Below are 18,000 nucleotides of genomic sequence, written 5' to 3' on the forward strand. Positions count from 1 at the left end.
AAAATCAAAGCACTGTAAGCGCTGAAGGCAGTTAACCAAAAACCAAGGCAACCGTAATTATGAAAACTGTGGCAATGTTGCCTCAACATTAAACATTCATGTTGATCTTATGATTTATTTATTAAGGCAAATAATTTATATGTTATCAAGGTTTCAAAAGCAATGCATATATCAATGTATATTTTTTTATGGTGAGTCTGCAGTGGTACAAGTTCCCAATGATTGCAGTTGTTCTACTTGGTAGTTAACCTTGGTTTTATTTGACTGCTAAAAGTTCAAGTTGACTTAGTATTAACATGTAATAGTATAAATGGACTGGTTTCCCTAGAAAAAAACTGAGTTTGTGTTCTATAGTACGAAAGGTACGAGACACGAATCAGACAAATGTTCACTACAACAGGGATCAAAGGTGAGGTCTGACTGACCTGCCCATAGTAAATGTAAATGATTTGTTATTTTGTCCCATACATATGAATATATATAATTTAGGGGTGGGGATGTCAACGGTTTTCAAGTTCTCAAACAGGTAGGGGTAGGCAGAGGATTTAGGGTGGCAGGGGGCCCGCCCCCCATTTTTTGGAGAAAAAAATTGGTTGCTTATATAGGGAATCACTGAAACGTGACTCCTAGGTCAGTCAGCGGGCCCCCACTTCTGGATCCGCCACTGGGGGTAGGGTGACCTCAGGGACTCCCCCTATCTTTCATTTGAATTGTTATATTGTCCCGTACATAAATATATGGTTAAGGGGTGTCGATCTCAACGGGTTTCAAATTCCCAAACAGGAGGGGGTGGGGTGACCCAAGGGACTCCCCCTATATTTCATCTGATTTGTTATATTGTCCCATACATGAATATATATGGTTTAGGGGTGGGGATCTGGACCATTTTTAAATTCTAAAACAGGAAGGGTGGGGTGACCCCCAGTGACTCTTCCTATATTTCATTTGATTTTTCATATTGTCACAAACATGACTATATATGGTTAATGGGTGTGGATCTCCACCGTTTCCAAGTTCTCAAACAGGAGGGGGTGGGGTAGCTCCAGGGACCCCCCCTATATTTCATTTTATTTATTATATTGTCCTATACTTGAATATATGCAGGGGCGGATTCAGGCGGGGGGGGGGGGTGTTACGGGCTTGCACCCCCCTAAAATTTGCAAGCATGGGTTGTTCTCAGCTTAATAAAGAATATTCCGATAATTTTACCTCCAATTTTGTGTAGCCTCGCTCTGCTGGGCGAAAATTTAAGTTTGCGCCTCATCTAACCTAAAATCCTGGATCTGCCCCTCATATGGTTTAGGGGTGGGGAGCTCGACCGTTTCCAAGATATCAAACAGAAGGGGGTAGAGTGGCCCAAAGAATGCCACCTATATATCATATGATTTACTTACATTTAGGTATATATAATATAGTTGCATTATTTGTGAAAATAAAGAACGAAACTTTCAGCTACTTTAATTGACCCTTCGAAATTGCAGTTATATGTTTACACTTTAAAAGCATCTCACATGCATTATTATCATTTATCACTGATAAAGAAAATTTAGACTGTGACCATGAAAATGTATATTGTTAGATATACTGTTCCCAGCTGGCACGCTGTATTGGATTTTTAAATTAAAATTTGTCAAAAAGTAACTTTGAGTTTCTGTATAAAATATTTTTCTGCTTTTTCTTTCTTTTACATATATCTTTTGTTTTACAATTCTAGTGTTTATATTCATTTACCTGCATAGATTTATTTTTTCACCTGCTTTGATTTATTTTGTAATTGAATTGTAATTGATCGCCAAACCCGCAATTATCCTTATCCGCTTCCGGAATCGGATCCGATATTGTAATATTTTTTCTTCACGGCCGCCATTGTTATGTGTTTACAATGTTGTTTTTGTCAATCAGATACGATTTTACTCGAATTTTTACAATATTTGTCGGCGATTTTCTGTATAAAGCTAGCGGTTGAACAAAATGAACATCGCTGTCATGAATAATAATGATAAAAATAAGTTTTTAGCTCGTTTGATTGGAGACTTTGGTGACTTGCATGGAAGGTTTGCAAAGTAAAGAAGTAATTTCTTATTTTCTTTCAAGTGGAAGGTGACTTCGTCGGGCGTAGCTAGAAACCAACTATCCTAGTCGAAATTCCGCTTGCACAAGTGGAAGGTCGCGGACCTCGGACCACCGCTAATTTGCACACCTGCCTCCAAATTGAAAAGCTATGAAAATTTCTTTTTCTAATTTGAAATTGCCGCCAACAGCATGAACAGTTGAACTTATTATATAATAGACTACTGACGTAGTTATACTACGTATTGATGACAAACAATATTCCTACGACTTTTTCCATTTGGGAAATCTAAACTACTTCTCTTAAGAGATTTTCGGCGATTAAATATTTCATACAATTGTTCTTTGACATCTTAGCTAAAAGCACAATTCATAATGAACTACACAAGGATTCTTAATAAGCACTACTTCCTATGTGTAACTTCAAAACTTTTGGATAAATCGACGATCATTTAAGGTTTTTCTGGTCATATTTTTTGTAATCCAGAATAAAAAGTATTAAAAAAGTGTTCAATTAGTTATATATAACATAGTAGCGAGCTAGATAATAACAATGGCAAGTATTTCAGCATTTATTGGGTAGAACACAAATCTAGGGTGCTCGCATAATGCAGCTTAACTGCATAAAAATTACAACAGACATTTGTCTGCAAAGTAGTGCAATGATCCAATGTCATATTTTATCGAGTTTACTTCTTTTACTAGATGAAATCATTTTTATATCATTATAACTTTTCCTTTAGTTTAATTTAAATATATTTATTTATAGAGTATTTGGAAACAAATTATTGCAAGTTATATTAATCCCTTTCCACTTTCAATTTACATACCAGTTTTTAATATCATACAAAATGAAAACGGGTTATTGTCAGTGCTTGATATGAATGCAAGATCATAACGACAAGAAAGATACTACATTTCGTTCCTAGAAATGTCAAATGCAACAATCTGTGAATTTAATAATGATGAGGTGAGTTTTTGATATCTTCGAGTTTAAAAACCCATTTTTTCATTACCTCATGTCTTACGTCTTAAAATAAACTTGAAAACGCTCTGAATGAATTCGCATTACCCTTTTTCAGTTACAATAATTAATATACTTGATTAATGCCATGATATTGTTGATTCCGGAATACAAAAACAAATGTGATGGTGAAGAATATTTATTGTTTACTATCTTTTTCGAAATTTAATAACAAAGCCATAGTCATGTTCATTGTGTGATTTTGAATTAACTATTTAGTCTTACATACATGTTTTTGTTTTGTTATTGGCTTCAAACAAGCGCCCAGTAACTGAGAGTCTTCTCAATTCAGTACTCGGTGTCTTTTGTGGTTGGGATGTACACGTATATATTCAGCCACGTCCACATTGTGGTTTTGTAAGATGTATTTCTATTTGTATTCATTTGAAGATTTAAACCTTTTCCAACTGATTTTATAGTTTTTTAATAGGTTGTACTCTTCGGCACTCTCCAACGTTAGAAGAGGGTTTGGATTCATCTAAAATGTTCAAACCCGCCATATTCTGTATGTATGTTCTTGTTCCAAGTCAGGAGCCGTAATGTAGTGGTTGTCGTCTATTGCTTTGATACAAATTTTTTTTTTTTTTTTTTTTTTTTTTTTTTTTTGTTGTGTACATTAATTAGGCTATTAGTTTTCTCGTTTGTATTGATTTGCATTTGTCATATCGGAACCTTTAATAACTGACTATGCGGTATGGCCTTTGCGCATGGTTGAAAGCCGCACGGTTACCTATAGTTCTAAATTTCTGTTTCATATGGTCTCTTGTGAATAGTTTTTTTCATTGGAACTCATACCTCATCTTTTATATAAAGAGAAAAAAAAAACTATTCTGCGAAATGTTCCCTTTTTATTTTGTTGAGTTTGTGAAACAATGTTAAAATATAAAATTGATCTTCAACAAGAGCTCTTTTTTTCTATTCAAATAATCGTTTAACATATGTAAAAGGATTACAACTATTTCAAATTCTTTTGTCATAATATTATATTTATCTTATAAATATAAAAATAAGAAATTTTGAGAACGTTTTAATAGTAATTTTTCAAAGATATTCGAAAAGAAAAATAACAAACAATATTCATTCTCAGTTTTGACAATCAAAATGTAATATGAATAACTAAAATATACATAGTCTTACCAGGTCTATATCCTTTCTTGTGAAAATATTTGTAGTAAACTATAACAGCTACAATAACAGCAGGAACGATCAGAACAATGAGTATTGCAAACGCCCAATGGTATTCCTGGACATCTACAACATCACATTTAACGTTGATCAACATAACAAAAATACAAACATTGAAATCAATTGATGTATAATCGTATACTAAGCAGGTGGTATCAAATAATGAATCTCTACGAACGTATTCCTAATCCTTCTTTAACAATTTGAACAAACGTTCGCACACGCATATATTTCATTTATTTTCAATGTTTATTTGTAGCATTCTTCTTTTAAAGCAACTTTTTGTCATCTAAGACCCGTATCGACCATGCAAGACGATCATAATTTTTGGTAAAAAAATACATTTTTATGAGTTTGGATTGAAAATGCGGATTAGCATGCAGTTTGAGACGCTCACACTTTGGACATACACGACCATATTTGGTATGAGTTGTTTGGAAGTTCAAATTTTACGGATTTTTAAGTTTACTTGTTAACCTTGATTTGTATTTTTAAATGGGTTTTCCAACTGCTGTTGATTTTAAAATGTAGGTGAAGGTGAAGGGTAACAATGGTTCATACAAGTTTAAAAGTCGAATAATTTACCGACAACTCAGTGCTAAACATAGAAAAGGAAAAAAAACCAGTTGCAACACGAACCCAAATACAAATGTTATGGTCGCAGGTGTTCCAGACGGGTGAGCTGATTTGGCTCCACATGTGGCAGTGTAGTATTGCATATGTACGAACAATTCCAGTAATAAGTCCAGGTCGGTCGGTCAGTTTCGGGAAACAGATATTATATGATTATCAATTAACACATGATAGCATCCTTAAAATTTTCGAAGGGATGAATACAACTGCCCTTCTTTTATCCTTAGTGTGATAGCTTTCCTTTGGGATGTTAATTACCCCCTCATAAGGAATTGTTTTAATAAGGAAATGAAAGTTCTAGAATATTATATTAACTCGGAAACATACACTCCATTTGCTATAATGTCGCTTCGTAGAAAAGAAATGTTCACCATTCGGAAGCGGGCATTTAATGTCAAAATGAAGCGGGTCATTCATGTTTGTTTTAATTCAGATAAGTATGAAAGTTGACAACTATTAAAACATTGAAACGCACTGCAATTGTATGCACCTATCCTAAGTCAGACATCTGATGTGCAGGTTTTCATGTAGGACTGGTTTTACACTAGTATTTTGGGAGCTCTTTATAACTTACTGATCGGTGTGTTCCATGGCTCTGTGTTGAAGCACGTACTTTGATCCATAATGGTTTTTTATTTCATAAATTATGACTTAGATGGAGAGTTGCCTCATTGGCACTCATGCCACATCTTCTTAAATATATCATTTATTTTGTCTTACTTTTTGTTTTCAATCGACAATCGTTGTCAATTTGTGAGCTAACCTTAACTGTATACATCATATTTTGCAACTTGTATTTCAAATACGATGGAATAGATGAGTTCAATATGGTCACCAAACTGTAGTATTTAGTAAGTCGAAAAGAACAGGGCTGGTTCCCATTGTAATGCCGACTATTTGTTGAACAACACGTCCATTAGAAAGAGGGACAAAAAATACAAGAGGGACAGAAAAACTCATAAATCGAAAATAAACTGACAACGCCATGGCTAAAAATGAAAGGACAAACAGACAAACAATAGTACACATGACACAACATAGAAAAACTAAAGAATAAACACGAACCCCAAATATGTTGTCAATCAAGAGAGCAAGCATATATATAATATAAACTAGAGGCTCTAAAGAGCCTGTGTCGCTCATCTTGGTCTATGTGAATATTAAACAAAGGAAGCAGATGGATTCATGACAACATTGTGTTTTGGTGATGGTGATGTGTTTGTACGTCTTACTTTACTGAACATTCTTGCTGCTTACAGTTATCTCTATCTATAATGAACTTGGCCCAGTAGTTTCAGTGGAAAATGTTAGTAAAAATTTACAAATTTTATAAAAATTGTTAAAAATTGACTATAAAGGACAATAACTCCTTAAGGGGTCAACTGACCATTTCGGTCATGTTGACTTATTTGTAAATCTTACTTTGATGTACATTATTGCTGTTTGAAGTTTATCTCTATCTATAAGATAATAACCCAAAACAGTAAAATTTCCTTAAAATTACCAATTTAGGGGCAGCAACCCAACAACGGGTTGTCCGATTCATCTGAAACTTTCAGGGCAGATAGGTTACGACCTGATAAACAATTTTACATAAGTCAGATTTGCTCTAAATGCTTTGGTTTTTGAGTAATAAGCCAAAAACTGCATTTTACCCCTATGTTCTATTTTTAGCCATGGCGGCCATCTTGGTTGGATGGCCGGGTCAACGGACACATTTTTTAAACAAGATACCTCAAAGATGATTGAGGCCAAGTTTGGATTAATTTGGCCATGTAGTATCAGAGGAGAAGATTTTTGTAAAAGATTACTAAGATTTTCGAAAAATGGTTAAAAATTGACTACATGTATAAAGGGCAATAACTCCTAAAGGGGTTGTGCAAGATGAGTTTAGAATCATTACAAGTAGAAACAGCTATTATTTCTTATTGTGCCTAACAAGTCTGATAATACCACTCTAAGATATTGGTGCCGAAGGACCAAGATGAGTTCCAAACTACGTTCGATACGTGCAGGACACAGAAGTGTTATTTCCCGACTTTTGAAGAAGTTTGAGGACATCCGAGACGACGGAGATGAGCACGTGAACACTGAAGAGTTAACTGAAATTGTGAACAATCTGTTGAAGAAACAAGAGACACTACAAAAACTAAATGAGGACATTCTAGAAAATCTTGATGAAGGAGAAGTAGAACCCGATATCGTCGATTCAGATGAGTATGCTTACACATTAGATGGAAAAATAACGCAAATACAAAAGCTCATTCTTGTCAACACATCCGCACTCAATACAAATGCAAAAGATTTCGTCAGTTATAGCGGCCCTTCTCATTCCGCCCCTGCTCAGCCCGCTCATGATCAGCCAAGTTATGCTCAACCCGCTCATGATCAACAAAGTTATGCTCAACCCGAGAGATGCACTAAACAGAATACATGTAATTCAAACTTCCGTGAACCGGAAACTCAGTTTTCACGTAGTAACACTAGAGTAAATGAGTACAACAAGTTGCCCAAATTGAATCTTCCTACTTTTGATGGTAATATTATGCAGTGGCAGTCATTTTGGGATTCATACGAGACATCCGTTCCCGAAAACACTACTCTTGGAAATGTTCAGAAATTTAATTATTTGAAGTCACTACTCCATGATGAGGCATTGAAACCCGTCACAGGGTTTGCGCTTACACATGCAAATCATGAGAAAGCTATTTCTTTACTGCAAGAAAGATATGGACAATCGCATGTAATTAGACAGAAGTATATGCAAGCACTAGTTGATATACCAGCTCCTAAATACACGATATCTAGCATGAAAAACTACTACGATGAAATTGAGATACACATTAGAGGTTTGGAGTCATTAGGTCAAAGTGAAGACACATACGGAGCGTTTTTAGTGCCCATTATTTTGAACAAACTACCCGGTGAAATCCGCAGAATCTTGCCAGACAATATAGATCTACAGATTTACAACTGAATGAATTACGCCGTGGAATTTTTGATGAATTTTATATTATGGATGCAGGCAAAACTTCAGAACAGTTAGAACCCCCTACAGCTACCGCCGCCTTTCTGACAAATACAAATTACAGTAATCGAAATAGAGGTAACAAGAATACAAACGCAAGTAACACTAAACCCAAGCCACACTGTGCATACTGTAAGGAGCCACACTCGGCTGTTAATTGCACTAAAGTATCTGATTACAATAGCCGGATGTCAATCGTGAAAAAAGACCGCTTATGCTTTAACTGTCTAGGACACCATAGCTTATCCGCATGTAAAAACTTGCAACAAGTGTCACAAACGTAATCACACCAGCATTTGCAAAGACAATGTTAAAACAAATGAAGACAACAAACCAACAGGGGATGTAAGCGTAGGCACAATTCAACACAACGTGAAGGAACCAGACATTGTTTTACACTCGCAATCGCCAGATCGTGTACTTTTGAAGACAGCAATTAATCCAGTAAGTGCAGAACATGAAATACTTCATGCAAAAATATTGTTTGATGAAGGCGCACAGCGGTCATTTATCACAGAGGAATTAGCCGAGAAATTGAAACTCAAGCCTACTGGAACTGAAAGCGTTAACTTATCCGGATTTGGAGACAATGCAAATAGTACTAAAATTCGCCATTTGAGAACAGGATTGGTATATCTCATAACTACCGATGGTAAACTGCCGATTCGAGTCTTGATCGTTCCAGAGATCGCAGCACCGATGAGAACCTATGTACGCCAAGCAGCAAAACTTACATATTTGTCAGGAATCAAATTAGCTCACCCAGCAACAGCAGATGAAAACTTTGAAATTTCTATTCTAATTGGAGCTGATTACTTCTGGTCAATTGTTCAGAATGATATTATCCGAGGCGTAGGACCAACAGCTGTTCAATCAAAAATCGGATACTTGTTGTCTGGAACGCTACATTCACACAACTCTGACACAGATGGATACAAGAGAGCTTCAATGATGAACGTGATGATCGTAACAAAAACCGATGAGTACGACTTGGAGAAATTTTGGAAAATAGAATCACTGGCTACCGAGAAAATTGACACCACAAAATTAGAAGAACAGATAGATATTCAAAAGACTTATGAAAAGAAACAAATTCGTTACCATGACAACAGATATTTTGTAACGTTACCAGGGAAAGAGGATCACCCTACGTTACCGACAAATAAAGTCATTGCACAACGAAGGACAGAAAATGTAGTAAGAAGACTTAGCAAAGAACCCAAACTACTTGAAAAATATGGAGAAATAATGGCAGAGCAGGAAAAAAGGGGCTTCATAGAAAAAGTTGATACTACTAATGAGACCGATGAAACTAGCAAAATACACTATATTCCGCATCATGCTGTGAGAAAAGATTCAACTACAACACCAATTTGGGTCGTATACGACTGCAGTTGTAAAGCGTCACCAGAATCGCCTAGTCTTAAATATTGTTTGATGACTACTCCACCCAATTTAAATGACTTAGTCGGCATTCTTTTAAGATTTCGTTTACACCATTTTGCCGTTACTACTGATATAGAGAAGGCGTTCTTGAACGTTGGATTAGAGACACAGGATAGAGATGTCACACGTTTCTTTTGGTTCGATACACCAACAGACCCATCAACTCCACTATCAACTTACCGATTTAAGTCTGTATTATTTGGAGCCACTTCATCGTCATTCATACTGAATTCCGTTCTACAAAAACACTTGAGAGAGAACCGTTGTGAATATACTGACACTTTAATGAATGATTTGTATGTTGATAATATACTGTCGAGTTTTCCTACAGAGAGTGCATTACTGAAATATTTTGATACAGCAAGAGACTTATTCACTAGAGCAGGATTTAACTTGCGCTCATGGGCTTCAAAATCTCAACTTTTGCGAGACCGCGCAAATTCACACAGCGTATTAGACAAAGATGAACTCATAAAAGTGCTTGGATTGAGATGGAACACTTGTAACGACACACTTACTTTCGCCAAACCGGAATACACCGATATTGAAGATACACGTCTGAAAAAACGAGAGATTTCAAGACAATCGTCGAAAATCTATGATCCACTCGGACTTATTGGTCCAGTTACTGTGCGTAGGAAGATTCTTATGCAGACTTTGTGGGAGAAAGGATTAAATTGGGATGAACCTCTTACATCTGAAATTACAAAAGAATGGAAGTGTGTACTACAAGATATTACTGAATGTTCACATTTGGAGATTAATAGACCGTATTTCAAAGAAAAATCAGACAATGTAGAATTACATGTTTTTACGGATGCAAGCTTGAAAGCCTATGGTGCATGTGCATATTTAGTCAGTAGAAAAGAAACCGTACTTATCATGTCAAAGAATCGAGTGGCACCTTTTAAACAGTTAACAATCCCGAAGTTAGAACTCAGTGCAGCTTTGATAGGCGCAAGACTCGTCAAGCATTTGAAATCGTACTTGTATGTTACAAGCGTCACATTATGGAGTGACAGTCAGATAACTTTGTGTTGGCTAACTACTGAGAAACAATTACCCGTTTTCGTTAGTAATCGAGTGAAGGAAATTAACGAAATTACTCAAGAATATCAATGGAAGTACTGTCCTACAGATTCAAATCCGGCAAATATGCTATCGAGAGGAGTAACTGCAACGAAATTCTTAGAATTGGATCTTTGGATGAAAGGACCTGAATGGCTCACTGACAAATCAAACTGGCCACAGTGGAAGAATAAAGAATCACACATTCTTAGCACTACAATTGAGCAAGGACAATCAACTAGTGAACCGCAACAGAAAATCAGATCTTATGAAGGAATAAGTAAAATTATGGATATAGAACGCTACAGCTCATACCAAAAACTTTTGCGTATAACAGCATACATGTACAGATTCATAAACAACTGTAGAAATAATGACAAACTAACAGGAAATCTTAGTGTCAATGAAATTCAGACTGCTTCGACTTCGCAACTGCGTAAATACCCGGATGTTATTGAGTGTTTAAATAACAAATCAGAGAAAAATGTGCTAGTGAAGCAACTTAGATTGTACATGACCAAAATAAACATTATCCGTTGTGGCGGGAGAATTAATAATGCACCTATTGATGAATCAGCTAAATTTCCAGTACTAATACCGAACAAAGACAGACTTTGTAAATTAATTGTAATGGATGCACACGCAAGGAATTTTCACTCTGGATTAGAAAGTACAGTGACATTTATTCACCAGTCTTACTGGATTCCGTTGATTCGACAATGTGTGAAATCAATACTCCGTAATTGCGTTACTTGCCGTAAAATTACAGGAAGACCCTATTTTACACCCGACCCACCACCACTGCCATCCGACAGACTTAATGATTGACCACCGTTTACCGTAACCGGTGTCGACTTCACAGGAGCATTGAATCTGAGAACAAAAAGCAACAGTATTAGTAAAGCATATATTTGTCTATTCACCTGCGCTAACACTAGAGCTGTGCATTTGGAAATCGTTGAAGACCTTACAGAACAAACATTCATTCTAGCGTTTAGGAGATTCACCAGCCGCAAATCGTTACCAAAAATCATGATGTCTGACAATTGTACAACATATACCGCAGCAGCGAAGGAAATTGAAATGCTTACAAAATCTACTACTATTCAGGAACAACTCAACATATATGGAACTCAGTGGAAATTTATTCCGAAGCGTGCACCATGGTATGGTGGTTGGTGGGAGCGATTAATCGGCTTGACCAAGGATTGCATAAAGAAAGTGTTAGAACGAGCACTAGTTACTTTTAGAGTGCTAGAGACAATTGTGACCGAGATAGAGGCTATATTAAATGATCGTACGTTAACCCACGTATCAACGGACCTTACCGATGATGAACCGCTTACACCGTCTCATCTTCTCTATGGGAGACGGATTAAAACTTTACCGTATTCAGGAACAATTAATTTCAACAGTGAGGAGAACGTACAAAACTTAACACATTACACAGCAAATAGACAATCTAGTGTTCAAAAACGCATTATTCACGACTTCTGGAACAGATGGAGACGAGAATATCTCACTTCACTTAGGGAACAACATAGAAACACCGGAAATAACACCCAAATCATTAAAGTGGGCGACATTGTACAGATTCATGATGATACCCCAAGGACAGTGTGGAATATAGCGATTATCGTTAAGTTAGTTTATGGGAGAGATGGACTTTGTAGGTCTGCCATTTTACGCACTAAAATGGTACCGATAGACCGATAAGTAAGCTATATCCACTTGAACTCTTATCAACAGATGGTCCTTGTAATTCTAGTGACAATACTATTACTTCAACTAGAAAAGCTAAAACTGATGCCAAGGAGAAAATCAAAAGTTGGATTCAACCGTTCCGTAAAACATAAAGACTGTTTAAGTGTAAATAGTTAAAGTTTTATTTCTTTGAGAGACAATAGTTATTTCATTTTAGGAATTTTTCTTTATTTATTGCTTAAATTATCATTCGCGGGCCCCAAGGATGTTCAGGACTGTGTTCATTAGACGTTCGCGGTACCGCTATGTATGTATTGTAACGTCACGCTACTTATGAGGTTGAGATTTACAAGTAGAAACAGCTATTATTTCTTATTGTGCCTAACAAGTCTGATAATACCACTCTAAGATAGGGGTCAACTGACCATTTCGGTCATTTTGACTTATTTGTAAATCTAACTTTGCTGAACATTATTGCTGTTAACAGTTTATCTCTATCTATAATAATATTCAAGATAATAACCAAAAACAGTAAAATTTCATTAAAATTACCAATTTAGGGGGCAGCAACCCAACAACGGGTTGTCCGATTCATCTGAAACTTTCAGGGCAGATAGATCTTGACCTGATAAACAATTTTACCCATGTCAGATTTGCTCTAAATGCTTTGGTTTTTGAGTTATAAGCCAAAAACTGCATTTTACCCCTATGTCTATTATTAGCCATGGCAGCCATCTTGGTTGGATGGCAAGGTCAACGGACACATTTTTGAAACTAGATACCCCAAAGATGATTGTGGCCAAGTTTGGATTAATTTGGCCATGTAGTTTCAGAGGAGAAGATTTTTGTAAAAGATTACTAAGATTTACGAAAAATTGTTAAAAATTGACTATAAAGGGCAATAACTCCTAAAGGGGTCAACTGACCATTTCGGTCATGTTGACTTATTTGTAAATCTAACTTTGCTGAACATTATTGCTGTTAACAGTTTATCTCTATCTATAATAATATTCAAGATAATAACCAAAAACAGTAAAATTTCTTTAAAATTACCAATTTAGGGGCAGCAACCCAACAACGGGTTGTCCGATTCATCTGAAAATTTTAATTTTTAATGGGGAATATGTAAATGGTAGAAAGATCAACTGTTTTTGTTAAATCGATTTATGATTATTGAACAGCGGTATACTACTATTGCCTTTACGTCTTCAGTACTACTGCAGCTGTTCTCTTACAGATCTTTGAAATATTTTAGTATCCACATCTGATTCACACTGCTTCTAGAGTAAGTAGTTATATAACAGCTTTAAAATCCAATTATGTAAATTGTGTAACCAATTCTACGATGGAAGACCAAATTTCTAATCTTTGTAGAAATCCGTAAGGAACATAGAGCAGATAAATGACTACCCAAAATTTCCCCTTAATAAGTGTCTTCTGTGTGTTACGTTGATTTTCCAAGTAAATATGTACATTGTCAAAACTTATTTATCTATCAAGCAATTTATGTGGTATGATTCACACACACACATGATGTTGTAGGGCTTTATCTGCAGGTACAACACCAGATTTATCATAGAAGTAGACGGGTGCTTTACAAAATTTCGGTCTTTCAAGGATGATGTAGCTTATGCTATTCATATATCCATTCATGTTTGTTTTAATTGTCATTTGTATCAACGTCATTACAGCCTTAATCCATTCGTATCCATTTAATTTAAAATAGAAAGGTAAGACTAGTATTAAATATTTTCTACAAAATATCAAAACTAATTAATATTTTGATTTTGTAACAAAAACAAACTACATGTAAGAATTAAATCATCATTGAGACGAGGATTAAATTGTGTACATCAAACACGCGTTTAGTCTACAAGAGACTCATAAGTGATGCTCATATAAATAAAAAGATCCTTGGAAGGAAAATCGTAATATGAAACTTATCATAGATACTAGGATTAACATTTTGTAATCAGTTGAATGAGTTGCTGTACGTATCCTAATCATTACATAATATTTTTCAAAATATTTTCTTTGTACTACATTTTCGATTTTCAAATTTATCGCTGACGTTAAACAGCCACCTATAAATATCATCAATAGTGAAGTCTTCTATAAATGAATGATCAATAATGAAGCAATTTCTTCATTATGTGATTTATATTACAATTAATAATGAAAAAACGTTGTTTTTAATCAAATTAACATTTCGATTTTATATGAATATTTGATTAATTTGTCAGTAGTCAGCGCTTCGGTGTTGACATGAATATCAATTATTTGGTTGTTGTTTTTTTTAATTTCCTGTATAGAAAAGTATGAAATTTTCGTAATACTAAGGATTTTCTTATTCCAGGCATAGATAACATAAGCCGTATTTGGTACAACTTTTTGGGGAATTTTGGGTCCTCCATGTTCTTCAACTTTGTACTTCTTTGGCTTTATAACTATTTTGATCTGACCGTCAATGATGAGTCTTATGTAAACATAACGAGCGTCTTGCGTATAAAATTTTAAGCCTGGTACCTTTGATCACCATATTAATCAGTTATTTTTTTACCGTTCACCTTCAATTTAAAATATTACAATTTTTGTGTATTTGAGGACCACAATAATAAAAGTTTCGATTACACAAAAAGAAACATACTGAATTAATTTGAACGATTGAACATTGGTGTACTATATAGTACTGATAACAATATGATAATATGCTTTAAACTACAAACCTTTATTTTCATTTGTATGTGAACCTTGTGATGTGACAGATTTTACTGTAAATAATTAAAGAGTCCAAATTAAGTATGTAATTTAACATCATTGAAAAGGCAAAATTCCAGAAGTATAAGTGCAGCTAAAGAATTCTATTCCTGTTGTCGAAATGAAAAGTAACCTACCATAGATACTAGAATTTAAAAAAACGTAGCTGAATCAGGTGATTAAATCATGATGATGATGATGATGATGATGATGATGATGATGATGATACAGATTATTTTTTAATTTTCTTTGTACTACATTTTTGATTTTCAAAATTTGCCGCTGACATTTAACAGACATCTGTTATATTTTGGTTTTTTTTTTTATTTCATTTAAATATTCCGGAGTTAAGTATGAATGACGTCTATTATCAATGAACTAGTACATTTTTTTGTTTAGGGGACAGTTGAAGTAGTATTTTCTCGCTGAATTGAAGACCCATTAATGGCCTTCGGCTGTTTTCCACACTTTGGTCGGGTTGTTGTCTCTTTAACACAACCCAATTTCCGTTCTTCATTTTACCTATCTCATCATCAATTGAGAAGTTTTGTTTTACTAAATGATCAATAGACAAGCAATTTCTTAATTATTTGATTTAAATTACAGAAAATAACAATCATTTTTTTATAAATTAGAAATATCGACTTATATTTATATTAAATTTCCATTACACTTTCATTCAGATATTATGTTTTTTGTATTTCTTAACTAAAATGCTAAAAGTATTGATAACAAAAAGAAACATTAATTAAAATGCATGAAAGATCATTGTACTTTATAATACTGATTTGCATAGGAAATATGTAAAAACTACAAACCTTCCTTTTCACTTGGATGTGGACAGTTTGTGGTGAAAGTGATATTTTCTGTTGGTTGACTTTCGCCATAGTAATTTTTTGCGGTCATTTGTAAGGTATATGTCACACATCCAGTTAGGTTTGATAACTCAAAAGTGTTTATTACGTTGGTTGTATCACTTTGGTTTGGTTTAATTAATTGCCATAAAGAGTGATCTTTCTTCATAAATTTTATTATGAATGTTTGATTAGTTCTAGAACCTGGAATCCATGCAATCAAACACTTTGTTTTGAATGTCTGTATAACTCTCATATGTTGTGGTTTTACTGGTTGGCCTAAAATTTAAAAAAACATGGTTTATTCAAAATGCCACACAAGGTTTATTCAAGAAACATATGCAATTACGTATAATTAGAATTGTGCGTTTAAAAAATGCACATTTCAAATAAACTAAAAAAATATCAACTTTTTTGTCTAAAAAACATACTGTGAAAGAGAAAATATTTCTACCGGGAGAGTATTGATGTTCTATTAACTTTCGAAAATCCTTACCTGAACAATCTGTTTTCACAGTGATATTTTCTGTAGTGTAACTTTCACCCACATCGTTTTCTGTATACATATGCAATGTGTATATCTGACATTCAGTTAGGCCTGTTAACGTTATATTTTTTGGATCATTTGACATTTGCGTTTGCTTTATTTCTACAGATGTCCATTCGACTCCATCGTTCTTTGTATATTTCAAACCAAATATTTGATCGGTTCCTACATGTATTGCAGGTATCCATTCAATTATTAACCTTGTTTTCCATACTTCTATGACTTTTAGCTGGGAAGGTCGATCGGGTAGACCTTAAATCAAGATTTAAAAAAATAATTTAATTTGGTTTTAATTTATAAATGATTATAAACCTGTGACAATAATCAGTGTGTTGTCGTTTGTTGCTGTGTTGTATCTTTGTGTTTTGTTCCTTATATTGTACATGCATGAGGCCGTACGTTTTCGCGTTTGAATTGTTTTACCTTTGCTATTTCGGGGTCTTTTATAATTGACTATGCGTATGACTTTGTTCATTGTCGAAGGCCGTATGGTTACCATAAGTTGTATTATTTTTTAAGTTGACATGTTTAGTTAATGTGTTTGGTGAATTACAGTGACTTTTCTATACAGAAAATAAAGAGATGTGACAGGATTACTTATGAGATAACTATTCAATAGGGATAATGTGTAGTAAATGAAAGCATTTGTAGGCAAATGCTCGACTTTTCACAATGGGAAGATCATTCCGTTAATAAAGTCAGACATGAAAGGCCTCGACAAGAAAAATATTAAATAATTCAAACCAGATAAATTAACGGCATAATTAATAAAGTAAACTGTATATAATTTTTCAAAAGTCGTATACAACAAAATAGATAGATCGAGTTATACCGAATCCGTCAATGTATTTTTTGTAAATGTTTGATAAAGGAGGGACGAAAGATACCAAAAGGATAGTAAAACTCATAGATTGAAAATAAACTGACAACTCCATGGCTTAACATAAAAAAAAAGACAAACAGACAAATAATAGTACAGAAGACACAACATAGAAAACTAAAGACTAAGCAACACGAACCCCACTAAAAACTGGGGGTGATCTCGGGTGCTCCGGAAGGGTAAGCAGATCCTGCTCCACATGTGCAGTAATAGTTAGATAATGTAATTAACAATCAAAGCGCTGCAAGCGCAGAAGGCAGTTAACCAAAAACCAAGGCAAACGTAATTATGAAAACTGTGGCAATGTTGCTTCAACATTAAACATTCATATATTGTACATTTATTTTATCTAATGAATTAATTATTAAGGCAAATGATTGATATCAAGGTTTCAAAAGCAATGCATATATCAATGTTTATTTTTATGGTGAGGCTGCAGTGGTACAAGTTCGCAATGATTGCAGTTGTTCTACTTGGAAGTTAACGTTGGTTTTAGTTGATTGCTAGTAGTACAAGTTGACTTAGTACGAACATGTAATAGTATGAATGGACTGGTTTCCCTGGAAAGAGTTTGTGTTCTATAGTAAATAAGTTATGAGACATGAATCGGACAAATGTTCACTACTACTGGGATCAAAGGTGAGGTATGACTGACCTGCCCATAGTAAATGTAAATGATTTGTTATTTTGTCCCATACATGAACATATATGGTTTATGGGGTGGGGATCTCGACGGTTTTCAAGTTCTCAAACAGGAAGGGTAGGGTGATCCTAGGGAGTTCCCCTACATTTCATTTGATTTGT

General features: G+C 34.6%; 1 protein-coding gene across 2 annotated transcripts in view; it reads right to left on the minus strand.

The window, feature by feature from the left end:
• The window catches only part of LOC139519181 (uncharacterized), a 61,572-nt gene that overhangs the window by 1,850 nt on the left and 41,722 nt on the right, over positions 1–18,000 (minus strand). Inside the window, exons 18-21 of one of the 2 annotated variants that reach the window (XM_071311045.1) lie at positions 16,266–16,568; positions 15,734–16,048; positions 14,885–14,929; positions 4,232–4,345 (exon numbers count right to left, since the gene is read on the minus strand). In XM_071311045.1, coding sequence (XP_071167146.1) covers positions 4,232–4,345; positions 14,885–14,929; positions 15,734–16,048; positions 16,266–16,568 — 777 coding nt within the window. Of the gene's footprint in view, positions 1–4,231; positions 4,346–14,884; positions 14,930–15,437; positions 16,049–16,265; positions 16,569–18,000 lie in introns of both variants that reach the window. The other variant, XR_011663535.1, reaches the window with a different exon arrangement.

Source organism: Mytilus edulis, chromosome 4 (genome assembly GCF_963676685.1).
Source record: "Mytilus edulis chromosome 4, xbMytEdul2.2, whole genome shotgun sequence".
Classification (NCBI taxonomy): domain Eukaryota; kingdom Metazoa; phylum Mollusca; class Bivalvia; order Mytilida; family Mytilidae; genus Mytilus; species Mytilus edulis.